We start from the raw sequence: 14,110 nt of genomic DNA, 5'->3' as shown, positions 1-14,110 counted from the left end.
TCTTTGCGACCCTATGAATCGCAGCATGCCAGGCCTCCCTGTCCATCACCAATTCCCGGAGTTCACTCAGACTCATGTCCATCGAGTCAGTGATGCCATCCAACCATCTCATCCTCTGTCGTCCCCTTCTCTTGCCCCCAATCCCTCCCAGCATCAGAGTCTTTTCTAATGAGTCAACTCTTCGCATGAGGTGGCCAAAGTACTGGAGTTTCAGCTTTAGCATCATTCCTTCCAAAGAAATCCCAGGGCTGATCTCCTTCAGAATGGACTGGTTGGAGTCCAAGATTATTTCAGAAATATTTGAAGACTTAATTCTCAAAAGACCCATTCTAAATAAGTCCTTAGTTCTATACTAACTCTGCCTTTTGCTCTATTTTCATATAATTATTTCTCTTTTTTATTTTGATTCCCACTCAGACTTGGAGAAAGTATAGCAGCAAACAATGCCTATAGACAACAGGAAACAGAACATATGCCTAGAAGAGTGCCTTTGCAGTCATTAAATCACAGTTTTCCAACATCAGTAAAATGTTTAACTCCTCCACTTTTGAAAGATAGAGTTCCTGGATTGAACATTGAGGAATTAATAGAGAAACTTCAATCTGGAGTTGTGGTGAGTGATAAATAGCCATGAAAAGTGGGATTCTGCCTGATCATACCAACTAAAGTGAAAGTGAAAGTCACTCAGTCATGTCCAACTCTTTGTGACTCCACGGACTATACAGTCCATGGAATTCTCTAAGCCAGAATACTGGAGTGGGTAGCTTTTCCCTTCTCCAGGGGATCTTCCCAACCTAGGGATCAAACCCAGGTCTCCTGCATTGCAGGTAGATTCTTCACCAGCTGAGCCACAACATACCTGCTAAATATCAACTCATATTATAACATTTACTTAAGCAACCTTAGATAGAGATTTGATCATTGAAACATTATTTAATATAAAAAGTAGCAATATTCTGGAAAGTTTGGAAAGAGGAAAAACTCAGTCATAAAATTCCAGTGTTTTAATACAGCTATAAATTTTCTCTTAGTCTTCCCATACGAGCCTACCTTCCTGCCCCCCTACCCCCATCACCCCCAGTTTAAATATACTTTAAATTCCCACAAGCAGATCACCAAGATAATTCTTCTGCAATAGTCAGGTTAATGGAATGTTTGTGACCTGCCTCATATGACATCCTTTTTTTCCCTTTGTTTTTGAGTTTCAATTATTTGGTTTTGGTAGGTGTTTTCGTTTTTTTTTAATTGAGTGCTAATGATTTCTGATTTTTTTTACTTTATTAAAACCAGGTAAAGGATCAGATTAATGATGTGAGACTATCTGACATAATGGATGTGTATGAGATGAAACTATCCACATTAGCTGTGAGTACAACTGTATTTTAATTATGTATATCAATTAAACCCTAAGAGATATTTTCCAGCAAATGAAGATTTATGATATGTTTTCTTACAGTCCAAAGAAAGCAGGCTACAGGATCTCTTAGAAGCAAAAGCTCTAGCCCTTGCACAGGCTGATAGACTGATTGCTCAGTATCGCTGTCAAAGAACTCAAGCTGAGACTGAGGTGTGTACGATATAAAGACATCTGATTAGTAGAAAAATAAATAAATAGAACATGTACAAAATATTAGTTTTACCTTCATTACTCTGATTGAAGTAAGTTATCCTTAGCATTTGGCACAAATACTTCCTCTGTCTTAAGACTATCTCCCCTTTAATCTTGGTTACACAGTTATCTTTTTTCTACCTTAATGTATATTATTTTCCTAAATCTTTTTTTATCTACTCATCCTTTAAATGTTGAGTGGGATTATGTTCTAAGCCCTTTTCCTTTATTTAGGTGATTCATGGTTTCTACTTATTTCTACTTATTACCAGAATGTTCACCAAATTTTTTATGCTGAGCCAGATCCTTTTCCTTAAGCACTAAGTATCTTCTGTGTAGCTCCATTTAAATACACAGCAAATACTTCAGACTCAATAGAACCAGTAATGAACTATCACCCTCCCTTTTTAAAAAATGTATTCTTTCTTACGTATTCCCTGTACTATTCTTAGAGTTTTCCAAACAAGAAATCTGGAAATCATAGTTTACCTTCTGTAGTCATTCATTCATCACATTCAGTTGATTCTGCTTTCTACATAATACTTTTTGCCTTGTCTCTGTTCTATGGCTGTTTGTCACAGGCCAGGTCCTTTTTATTTTTTCACATGAATGACAGCAGTCTCTAATTAGTCTCCCTACTTGAGTCTAGTACCCTCGTCTCATCCACCCTCTACATACAGTCACTGGCTGTGTTTGGATCTACCCATCCTCTTTGCTTTTCCTTCACAGTCATACCTGAGGCAGTACTCTGATCCTATATACTCCTTTACCGAATATCCTTCAGTGTCTCACCTTTTAGCTCAGAAGAGAATTTAAATTCCTAAGAACTTACTGCACAGGGATTTTAACTACTTCTCATTCCCCATCTCCTTGCACTTCTTTGCGTTCTTCCCAGTTAAATAAATATATTAGATTGCTTTGCAGTTTCTGAAACTTGACATACTTCTATGTTTTCCTGCCCTTGCACTTGCTCTTCTGTATCTGGAATACCTTTTCCTCTCTTCTCTTTTAATAATCCTTTAGATTATTAAATCTATTAAATAAATTAAATCTATTAAAAGCTTCCTCCATTTCCCAGGAAGCTTTTCTCTGGTCTTCTGTTGCCCACACTTTTGGTGACCCTTCCTCCCCGTGTTGCCTTTTTTAGAGTACTTCTCACACTGTGTGAAAATTGTATGACCCCACCGTCACCCTTGATGATGTTCGAGAGGAAAATTTTTCCTCTTTCACTCTAGACTGGCCTAATAATTGACAATAAACAGATTTATTTCATTAATTTTTTAAATTATAGAAACTGAGCATATTATATAAATGATAGTAGAAAAGTATTCCATTTTCTTTTAGGCTCGGACACTTGCTAATATGTTGAGAGAAGTTGAAAGAAAAAACGAAGAGCTTGCTGTGTTGCTGAAGTCACAGCAGGTTGAATCGGAAAGAGCCCAGAGTGATATTGAGCATCTCTTTCAACATAATAGGAAGTTAGAGTCTGTGGCTGAAGAACATGAAGTTCTGACAAAATCCTACATGGAACTTCTTCAGAGGTAAATTAATAAAGTAAAAATTCCTGTGTAAAGTTAGAATTTAGAATGAACACACAGCATTTCTCTTCTCTGTCCCTAAAGTTCTTTTCTGAACATTCATATGTTCTAATAATACTGTTAATATAAGATAAGTAGTTAGCAAGAAACTTATGTCATAGTGAAATGAAGTATCGCTTACTCAAATTCAGTACCACAGTTGGAAACAGAATATAAGTGTCTCTTTCCAGTTTCATTTATTCAGTCATCAGTCATCTGGGATCTTAGCGCCACAAGGACAAATTTGACCTGTTTTATTCCCTGACAGATCTCTAGAGCCTAGAACAGTGTTTGATGCATGGTTAGGCACAGCGTAAGTAATTGTTGAATGACCTTAGTTGTCACAGTTCATACTAGGTTGAACCATATGAATTGGCCATTTCTGCAGATCGAAAGTGGTTGAATATTAACAGTTGTCATATCATCAGCCTAATAGCATAGAAATTTGGATGTTAGTATTTAATTCACCTTGGAATTTGTAGTCAGTATTTCTCTTTAAAGTCCTTGAGTGTAGTTTACTTATATGTATGACTATATCTGGAAGATAAATTCTTACAGGTGAATTGCTGGTTTAAAGGGTATGTGCTTTTAAATTTTTGATTGATTGTCCAGTTTACCTTCAGAAAGGCTATGCCAATGCCAATTTGTACACTCACTAACAAAGTATGAGAGTGATTATTCCCCCCCTTGTCACTTTTTATCTTTTAAGCCAGTTTTAACTTATAAATTATAAGGAAGATCAGTAATAGTTATTTACTTCTGCCAAACAAAAATTACACTCTGGTTAACTTGTTTCTTGTTTTTCTTTATATATACTTTAAGATAGGTTAAGACTTGAAAAAATGTCCTTCTTTCTCTGGTATTAATATAGAGATACAGAAAAATTTAACTTTACAAGGTCCGTGTGCTTATTTTATTTTTTTAACTTCTTTTTTTTTTTTTTAGCAAGATAATGTTTCTTTTTATTTTTTATTTTGGCCTCACTGTGCAGCATGCAGGATCTAGTTCCCTGACCAGGAATTGAACCAGTGCCCGTGCATAGAAAGCACAGTTTCTTTACCACCGTGCCACCTGGGAAGCCCTTATTTTATTTGCCCATCAATAAAAATGAAGGGTGGAAATGTATAGCATCTACAAAATTTGTGAGGACATGGTGATTTTTAAATAGGATATTCTCCTCCAGCAACTTTAAGTCTGATTGTTTGAGGCAGCCCTGATAATGTGGACTATTAGTGTTCAGTTAGAGTGTAAAAGAAAGTAGGCAGTGGTTCAAGAGAAAATAGGCTTTCTAGGATTTGCTTATGTTCCAGATAGTGAGGGGTGGGCCAGAAAGTGAAACTCCAGCCTTGAGGGGCAGGTGGATAACAAATGAAGCTGGCTGGGAAAGTTTGCTTGTAATGATAGGGATACCTCAAGGCATTCAAATTTCAGAATTTTACAAACTCTCTGTGGGATAAATAAAACTTCTGCTGGCCACATTTGGCCAATGCACCCGTTTTGTTTATCCTCTGAAAGGACATTTTATGCTTAAGATAGTTGGGTGTCAAAGTATCACTTTGGAAAGGATTTTTTATATGTTTACCTTACAGGTAAAATAAGCACAGGACTATATGATGCAGAACTATAAAGAGGCAAGAGAAACTTAAAATCTTCAACCACTTAATTCATTAATTTGATGTTTTTCCTTGAACATGTATTATGCCCAACAGGCTAGTGATGATAGGTGTAAGTTTAATTTTTTTTGTTGTTTTTAATACCTTATCCTTTAAGAGAAATTGTTTCAGTTTCTGGGCTTGACTATAAAGAAAAAGACATGTATTTTATATTAATAGCAAATTTTGTAGTGTAGCATTCTGTAAATAAAGCTGTTTATCAATAAATATGAAGTTAACGTCCCACATGTTTCCATTTCATAGTAATTTTTTACTTCTTCATCAGCCAAAACATATCTTTATTGTCTTTTACAGTTAACCTAACTGTTTATGTCTTGCTTGTTCACATAGCATTCCTCCTCTTCTGCAGTATATGCAATTTAGTCAGAAGAGGTAGTAAAGAAGACACTCAGTTTCTTTTTCTCTGTGTATTCCTCTACTAAAAGTATCTCCTTGTCTTTCCAGGAATGAAACTGCTGAAAAGAAGAACAAAGATTTACAGGTCACTTGTGATTCTCTAAGTAAACAAATTGAGACTGTGAAAAAGCTGAATGAGTCACTCAAGCAGCAAAATGAAAAGTAAAATTTACAGTTTTTTATTTTAATTATTTGGATTTTTCAAAAAGAATGATTCCCTATATATAGAACATTATTTTTTATATCTAAAATTAATAGAATTATTACTTATAGATATAAAGTACATATTTGGCAGAATTTTAAGAGTGATTACTAGTCTTAGAAATTTCTTCTTAAAATACTTGTTGGAGGGAAAAAGAAATTATATGGTTCACTAATGTTTTCTTCTGTATTGTCTTATAACTTCAGAACTATTGCCCAATTGATAGAGAAAGAAGAACAGAGAAAAGAAGTACAGAACCAACTAGTAGACAGAGAATGTAAGCTAGCAAGTAAGTAACTTGTTTAATAAATTATCTATATTTTAATAAATCTTATGTTGGAAGAAAATCAAAGCATGAGTGGTTTTTAGTTTGCTGTTTCATTTTCTACTTCTCTCATTTTTTTTAATCCTTAAGTCATATCTTAAAAGTTCTCCTTTTCTTGCCACAAAGCAGTTTAGTTAGACTAAAAAAGCAATACATTTTTTCTGAAATCAGGAGTTACAGGAAATGATTGCCCTTTTTAAAATAAAATTTTTTTTAAAGAAAATAACAGCAGGTGGCAGTGCTAGGTAACTTATAGTTGCTAGCTTCTCAATGGTAGTAACTCTAAAGTGATCTACAAAAATGTTTTTGTTCTGACTCACTTGCCTTAACGCACAGAAATCTACCTATATAATTGTTCATAATTTTCTCTTACCCTTTCTTTTCTAACCCTTAAACTCTATAAGGATTATCCTTCCCCTCAGTACTATATGTTGTATTTAGAACAGAGGAAGAGGGAAAGACATGGTAACATTTTCTATAGAATCCTGGACTTCCCTTGTAGCTCAGTTGGTAAAGAATCTGCCTGCAACGCAGGAGACCTGGGTTCACTTCCTGGGTTGGGAAGATCCCATAAAGAAGGAAATGAAAACCTACTCCAGTATTGCCTGGAGAATCTCATGGACCAGAGAAGCCTGGCAGGCTACTGTGGGGTCACAAGAGTTGGACACAACTTAGCGACTAAACCACCACCGTAGAATCCTGGCATAGGAGAAAAGTCTCGTGATTTTTTTTTTTAATTCATCAAATGCTATATAACTTATGTGTAGCAAGATGTTTCTTTTTTCTTTGTAATTGTCTTTTATAACATAATAGCTTCTAAACCTTTTCAGGGTAATGTCAGTGTAGGACCTTTGAATATAACGCTGACTGTTTGTTTTAAGACCTTTGAGTATAAAGCTGACTATTTGCTTTAAGACCTAGAACAAAAAATAAAAGTACAGGAAGAAAAGATTAAAGTCTTACAAAGAGAAAAAGAAGACAAAGAGGAAACCATTGGTGTCCTTAGAAAAGAATTAAATAGAACAGATCAGATAAGAAAAGAATTGAGCATTAAGGTAAGAATCTACTGCATTCTGATTTGCAATGAAATGATAAAATCTTATTTTGTGAAAAAAGGTAAATCTGTATAAATTAGTGTTCTGTTTCTTCAGTAATTTTGCTTAGAAGATACCAGAAGCTCAAATTGATTGGACAGTTGTTTGTTATGAGGACTGTCATAGTGTGAAAACTTGTATTTTCTAAAATTGTTACACATTGATTAAATGTATACTGTGTTCTAGCACTTCCTGCTTTCAAGAGGGTAAAGAATACAGAAGGAGATTCTCAGTGCATAATGGCATGTACAGATAGCTACCTGTATATATATAACCGTATCTCTTTGCTTACAAGGCTGGTCATAATAATAGAAGTTTGTATATATGTAAAATTTCATAATTTACAAAGGACTCTGAAATATTTTTCTTAATCTTTCTCACTTTAATAAATATACTAATATATAAGTATTTATAAATATTTTCATCCTACAAATGAAACTGAGTCTTAAGTTACTTGCTCAAGATTGTCACATAGCTATGTGAAATAGTAGGCATATATTCTAAGTTCATTGCTCTTTCTACATTATGATTGTTTGAGTGTGGGCTATTCAGGTGGCTCAGACAGGAAAAAATCTGCCTGCAATGTAGGAGACACAGGTTCAATCCCTGGATCGGGAAGATCCCCTGGAGAAGGGAATGGCTAACCATTCCAGTATTCTTGCCTGGAAAATCCCATGGACAAAGGAGCCTAGTAGGCCACAGTCCATGGAGTCACAAAGAGTCACACACAACTGAGCGACTAACAATTTCACTGAGTGTGGTAGCTATGAATAATGCTTTCTGGACCATCTACTACAAGGAAGATGAGAACAGACCAAGATTAAAAAGACTGAACAACTACAGAATATAAGTGACAGGAGAGGCATACAAGTTAGCTTTAATATGTTTATCTTAATAGTAATTCTAAATAGTAAATATGTAGTATTTTCTGCAGAAGTCCAGGCTTAAAAAGACAAATTGAATCATGTCTTCCCAGTTTGTTTACTATTGTTTAACAGTTAACAGATCTTAAACTTAGCATATAATTGTTAAGTAAAGCATATTACATTAATGTGCCTTGATATGGTTGTCTTACAAATAAAACATAAGGACATCTTAAAGCAGGTTTCTGTGAAGAGAAAACATGCTAAGTTGTTTTCTTCAATTTCTCTCTCCCACCCCCTTTTTTCAGGCTTCCTCCCTGGAAGTTCAAAAGGCTCAGTTAGAAGGTCGTTTGGAAGAGAAAGAGTCCCTGGTAAAACTTCAGCAAGAGGAGTTAAACAAACATTCTCATATGATAGCAATGATCCACAGTCTAAGTGGTGGGAAAATAAATCCAGAAACTGTGAATCTCAGTATATAGACACTATGTGTTTATGTACTGGCAGGGTTGGGGAGGAAAGCTAATCTGTGACTCCAAAAGAGCAAATTATTATCTAATTATTAGTAAAGAACCTGATCTGACACGTGTTTTTATTTGGTCTTAAATTTTTACTTCCTGTTTCTATATTTTACTGCTTAAAACTTACTTTAGTTCTTCAGAATATTCTTCTTAACCTTCCTTATTTTTTCTAAAGTTTTTTTTTTTTTTTCCCCTTTTCCTTAGTTGCTTTCCACTGTCTTCTGCTTGTTTATTCTCATTTGTGATTAGGTTTTTAAAATCAGGCATCAGTGAACTTTTCTTTCTCCTTTTATTGAAATATAGTTGACACATAGCACTGTATAAATTTAAGATATACAACATAATAATTTGCCTTATGAGCTGATGACCATAATAGGTTTAGTGAACATCCGTTGTCTTACATAAAAACAACATTAAAGAAACAGAAAAGTTGTTTTTCCTTGTGAAGATAACTTAGGATTTACTCTCTTAACAACTTTAATATGTAAGTCAAAGAAAGCAGTGTAAATTGTCTTTATCATGCTGTATGTTAAATCTTCAGTACTTACTTACCTAAAGCTGGAAATGTGTACCCTTTGATCACCTTCATCTGAGTCTCCCTTCACCCCCATTCAGTGAATTTAAAATAACTTTATTACTGCATGTAAAATGTAGTAAGATACATGGTGTAAGTTCTAAATTTTTTAAAAAATACAGTGAATATTTGTAGAAATAATGTATAAATATTAAAAAATAGCTGTTGTATTAAGTGACTATATTGTCACATAAAAACCTGTAGTAACTTAAAGAATTATTTATGGATACCTTTAGTTTTATTCTTTAAAATGTTACATGTTCACCCACCAGTGTCATTTTCAGTCAGTTATGAATTTCTTATTAACATACAGATAACTTGGATTCTACCTTTGCCACATTATTTGTTAATTCTGAAGTAAATTTCATTTAATATATCATCTTTTATTTAAATAGTTTTACATTAGGCCATTTAATTTTAAAGCATAACTTTATCCTCATTCATGTATTTCTTTTATACAAGGGAATTTTTTAGTACTTTATTTTGAATTGAATGTTTTAAGTAGTCTTTAAGAAGAATTTGTATATTTGTATTTTGGTTGATTTTATTGCTATGCTGTTACAACCATTGATTTTATTTGGTGTATTCCTCACTATTTGTATCTCTATTTGACTTAGGTAAACTTAGATTTACTTCTGTTTTTTAACCATTGTATATCTGGATTTATATTTAGAAAATACATTTTTTGTAATTCACTAGTTACACTAAACAATATCAAACTAATAAGTTTCATATATTTGTATGCATTTTGTACAGTTCTGAAAATTTTTCAAAAAGCATTGTGTCATATATTACATTTTAAGTTGCTACGCATTCCTTAAGGGGCATATTCTATTCAAGATACTGAGCCTAGCCCAGTGCTACCCAGTAGAATTTTTGTGATGATGGAAGTGTTCTTTGTCTGCACTATACAGTACTGTGGCCTTGAGCCACGTGTGGTTAATGAGCACTTACAATGTGTCTAGTGCAGTGGAAGAATTGAATTCTTAATTTTATTTAATTTTAATTGATTGTAACTTTAATTTCCATCCAACTGCACAGTTCAGATCTAGTCTATTCTTGCAAGTATGCGTTTATTTAAGCCACTCAATTTGCCTATTCTTAAAAGCCTGTGTAGGCAGAGACTGCATGTATTTTTCAGCCTTTTTTTTTAATACAGTAGTTTTAATCTATTAATCTCTTCTCTCTAAAGAAAAAAAACCCATATTTCAGATTTAACGGTAAGTACTAATTGTCATCCATCTTCATTTCTGTTTTTTCCTGGTCTTTCTGTCTCTTATAGCATCTTTCATATTCCTATTGTTTGTCTTAACCTTAGTATATTGGATACTTTTTTTTTTTTTTTGCTTTTTGGTTCTGTATACACCTCAATCAAAAACCAAGTGTGTGTGTTTATGTGTGTATATGTTCTTCTTTTGTAAAAATATTAATAATATTTATTTTAAGCAAATTTGAATCTCTAGTCAGAGTTTTACAAATGATTCCTATGTGTTTATGTCCATTTCCTGATGGAGAATACAAGTAAGTAAATAAATATATCATATTGGAGTTGTTCATATTCTTTAAGAATTTTGCTGTGAAGTTTGAATTCAAGTATACATTAACACAATTCCTTGTAACCATTTACATTTGTTACTTGAACAAATAGAGTTTTCTTAAAATTTGGCTGGTTGGAGTTTATACTAAACTGTCACCCATTTAATGTCAGGGCAAAAAATAAGTCATTAAAACCTAATGCTCTGTTTTACAGAAACTTTGTCAGATTGGTATCCTTTTAGTTTCATTTATTGTATGTTGCAAAAACTAGTTGTCTGTGTTAAAAATATATTGAGGTTCTTTCTTGAGCTAGGACTGTTCATTAAATGAAAATATAACTGAATTTCAACTTCTGCTTGAGGCTTATTCTTATATTTTTGTTACCTCTAATCAAGGTATATTCCCTAAAACACAAACCTTATTTTACTTTGATTTTTTTCTTTTCCTCTTTTCAAATATTATTAGTTATGAATTGTATTTACCACTTTACTTTTGACTTGCCTCCTGTTAGATAAAACACATGTCCTGTTTATGACTTAATTCCTTTGCAGAAATCAGCAAACATTTTCTGTAACAGGGCAGGTAGTGTATTTTAGACTTTGTGAGACATGCAGCCTGGTCTCTTAAAACCACTAAAATCTGCAACTGCAGCATGAAAGCAGCTATCCACAGTATGTAAATAAATGTGTGTGGCTCTGTTCTGATAAAATTTTATTTACAAAAACAGTCAAAACTTTGCTATTGAGTATTTTATCTTCCTGAATAATTTGACCCTTTTAGCATTAAGAAATGTACCACTGTCTTTGGTGATCTCTGTCTTAGTATTAATATAGCCTTTATATATATAAAATGCATGACTTGTAGACAGTATATAGTTGGGTCTTGCTTTTTTTTTTTCTACCTGTTTTGACAAATAAGTCCTTAACTCTCAAAGTCCACTTGGAGTTAATATTGTATTACTTAATATAAAATGTAGAAACCTTACAACTGTATGTATTCTTTTATCCTCATTTTAGTTGACACATATATGTACATTATTGACCCCCAAACAATGTTGTATTTTTTTGTTTTAATCAAGTATGTATACATACCCTGGCTTTCAACATCATAACATATTTACCTCTCTGCACATGGTAATATACACAAGATAGTATCTTCAATGTATCATTACTAGTTTTCCCTCTGGAAATGATTTATTAAGTAACTTATGGGAAGACACTGCAAATACCTGTTTCTTCTAAGTTTCATCTACTAGTTTTAGTGTCCATTGGGATTCCCTGGTGGCTCAGAAATAAGAATGCACCTGCAGGAGACATGGGTTCAATCCTTAATCCAGGAAAATCCCACATGTCACAGAGCAGTTAAAGCCTGTGCACCACAACTGTTGAGCCTGGGCTCTATAGCCTGGGAGCTGTAACTACTGAGCCCATGTGCTGCGACCACTAAAGCGCACATGCCCTAGAGCCCATGCTTTGCAACAAGAGAAGCCACTGCAGTGAGCAGCTCGGGCACTACAATGAACTTGTCCCTACCGGCTGCAACTGGAAGAAAAACGCGCACAGCAATGACGACCCAGTACTGCCCCCCAGAAAATACACTGATGAGTCTCACTTCAATCAGTTGTTACTCTGATAGTTGATAAGTGGTTATTTTCTTTACTATTCTGCTTTTTAAATAGGATAATGAACATTTTTTCTCAGCCTTGGCTCTCTCAGTGACCTCCAATAAATACTGTGTAGTACCCGTAATGATTTTTTTTAAAAAGTGTTTTGGATTAAGAAACTGATTATATATTTTCAGCATTCACTGGGTTTATACTCGTTTTTTTGTTTGTTTTTTTTTTTTTAACTGCACTGTGTCATTGTTGTAGTACGTGGGCTTTTCTTTAGTTGAGCACAGGCTTCTGTGGTTGCAGGGCACAGGCTCTAGAGCATGCAGGCTCAGCAGTTGTACACATGCAGTGTGTGAGATCTTAGTTCCCAGAAGGATCATGCCTGTGTCATCTCTGCTGGAAGGTGGATTTTTAACTACTAGACCATTTGGGAAATCTCAAGACAATAGATTTTTAAAAAACAACAGATTTTTAAAAAACAACTAAGATGAACAGAAAAAATGACTTATGCCTTTAAAAGCTAGTTGGTTTTTAGAAAGGCAAGTCAGAACCAAAGAAAAGCTAGTTAATTTTATTATAATACATTATTGATAATGAGCCTGATAAATACTTGAAGTTGTGTGCCTCTGTAATCCAGAAGTTGGGAAGAAACAATAAAATATAAAAAAATCATGGATTCCTTTGAATCTGCAATTTACTTTGAAATCTTAACACAGTCTGTCTTCTGCTTAGCATTTTATAGCTAATTGGCTTTCTTTCTGTCATACAAAAAGGCCTGTTTTGTTTATGCTTGTTTTTATCTAAGCATTTCAAAAATATCATAGAAAAAACAATTATCATCATGAATGAAGGAGTACCTTAATTCATGGAACATTGCTCTTTTGTACATCGAGCTTCAAATAACCCTTCATAAAGATACTAAATGTGAAGAGAGAAAGTGAGTATCTTTCCTCCCAACTGAATGCACGTTTTTTCTTAACTTCCTATCCCTCCCCCACACCTTCCTCCCTGGTAACCATAAGTTCATTCTCTCAAGTCTATAAGTCTATTTCTGTTTTGTAAATATATTTATGCCTTATTAATTTATATTCTGAATATAACTGATAGCATATACTTCTCTGACTTCACTCATTATGACAATCTCTAGGTCCATCCATGTTCCTGCAAATGGCATTATTTCATTCTTTTAATGGCTGAGTCATTTGAAAAGACCCTGATGCTGGGAAAGATTGAGGGCAGGAGGAGAAGGGGATGACACAGGATGAGATGGTTGGATGGCATCACCAACTCGATGGACATGAGTTGGGTTCGACTCCGGGAGTTGATGGACAGGGAGGCCTGGCATGCTACCGTTCATGGGGTCGCAAAGAGTTGGACACAACTGAGCAGCTCAACTGAACTGAATGGCTGAGTAGTATTCCATTATGTGTGTGGATGTATACCACATCTTTTTCCATTCATCTGTCAAAGGACACTTAGGTTGCTTCCATGTCTTGGCTGTTATAAATAGTGCTGCTATGAACATTTGCAATATGTTCCATGTTCCAATCCTACATGTAGTAATATGTAAGTTGCGTTTAATACTGAACTGAACTGAATATGTAAATAGTGTTGCATGTATCTTTTGAAAATAGACTTAGGTTAACTCTGTTTTTAGTTTTTTAAGAAACCTCCATAATGGTTTTCATAGTGGCTGCACCAATTTACATTCCCACCAACAGTGTAGAGATTTTTCTTTTCTACACACCCTCTCCAACACTTGTTTGTAGACTTTTTTGATGATGGCAGCTCTGACTGGTGTGAAGTGATAACCTCATTGTAGTTCAATTTTCATTTCTTTAATAATTGATGTTGAGCATCTTTTCATGTGCCTATTGGCTATCTTTATGTCTTCTTTGGAGAAATTTCTGTTTAGGTCTTCTGCCTTTTTTTGATTGGATTGTTTGGTTTCTTATTCAGTTGTATGAGCTGTTTATATAGTTTGGAAATTAAGCCCTTGTTGGTCACATCATTTACAAAAATTTTTTCCCATTCTTTGAGTTGTCCTTTTTGTTTATGGTTCCTTTTGGGCTTCCCTTGTGGCTCAGCTAGTAAAGAATCCACCTGCAATGTGGGAGAACTGGGTTCGATC

At 34.2% G+C, this 14,110-nt stretch overlaps 1 protein-coding gene across 1 annotated transcript in view; it reads left to right on the top strand.

Annotated features, from left to right (window-relative positions):
• The window catches only part of CIP2A (cellular inhibitor of PP2A), a 28,771-nt gene extending 18,061 nt beyond the window's left edge, over positions 1-10,710 (top strand). The window contains exons 14-21 of the mRNA XM_061388210.1: positions 418-613; positions 1,291-1,365; positions 1,457-1,567; positions 2,954-3,150; positions 5,304-5,417; positions 5,664-5,746; positions 6,698-6,837; positions 8,048-10,710. Of these exons, the coding sequence (XP_061244194.1) occupies positions 418-613; positions 1,291-1,365; positions 1,457-1,567; positions 2,954-3,150; positions 5,304-5,417; positions 5,664-5,746; positions 6,698-6,837; positions 8,048-8,218 (1,087 nt within the window). The 3' untranslated portion in view covers positions 8,219-10,710. The remainder of the gene's footprint in view (positions 1-417; positions 614-1,290; positions 1,366-1,456; positions 1,568-2,953; positions 3,151-5,303; positions 5,418-5,663; positions 5,747-6,697; positions 6,838-8,047) is intronic.
• The last annotated feature ends 3,400 nt before the right edge of the window (positions 10,711-14,110 follow it).

The sequence above is a fragment of the Bos javanicus genome, chromosome 1 (assembly GCF_032452875.1).
Source record: "Bos javanicus breed banteng chromosome 1, ARS-OSU_banteng_1.0, whole genome shotgun sequence".
Taxonomy (NCBI): domain Eukaryota; kingdom Metazoa; phylum Chordata; class Mammalia; order Artiodactyla; family Bovidae; genus Bos; species Bos javanicus.
This window is presented reverse-complemented; position numbering and strand designations above follow the sequence as displayed.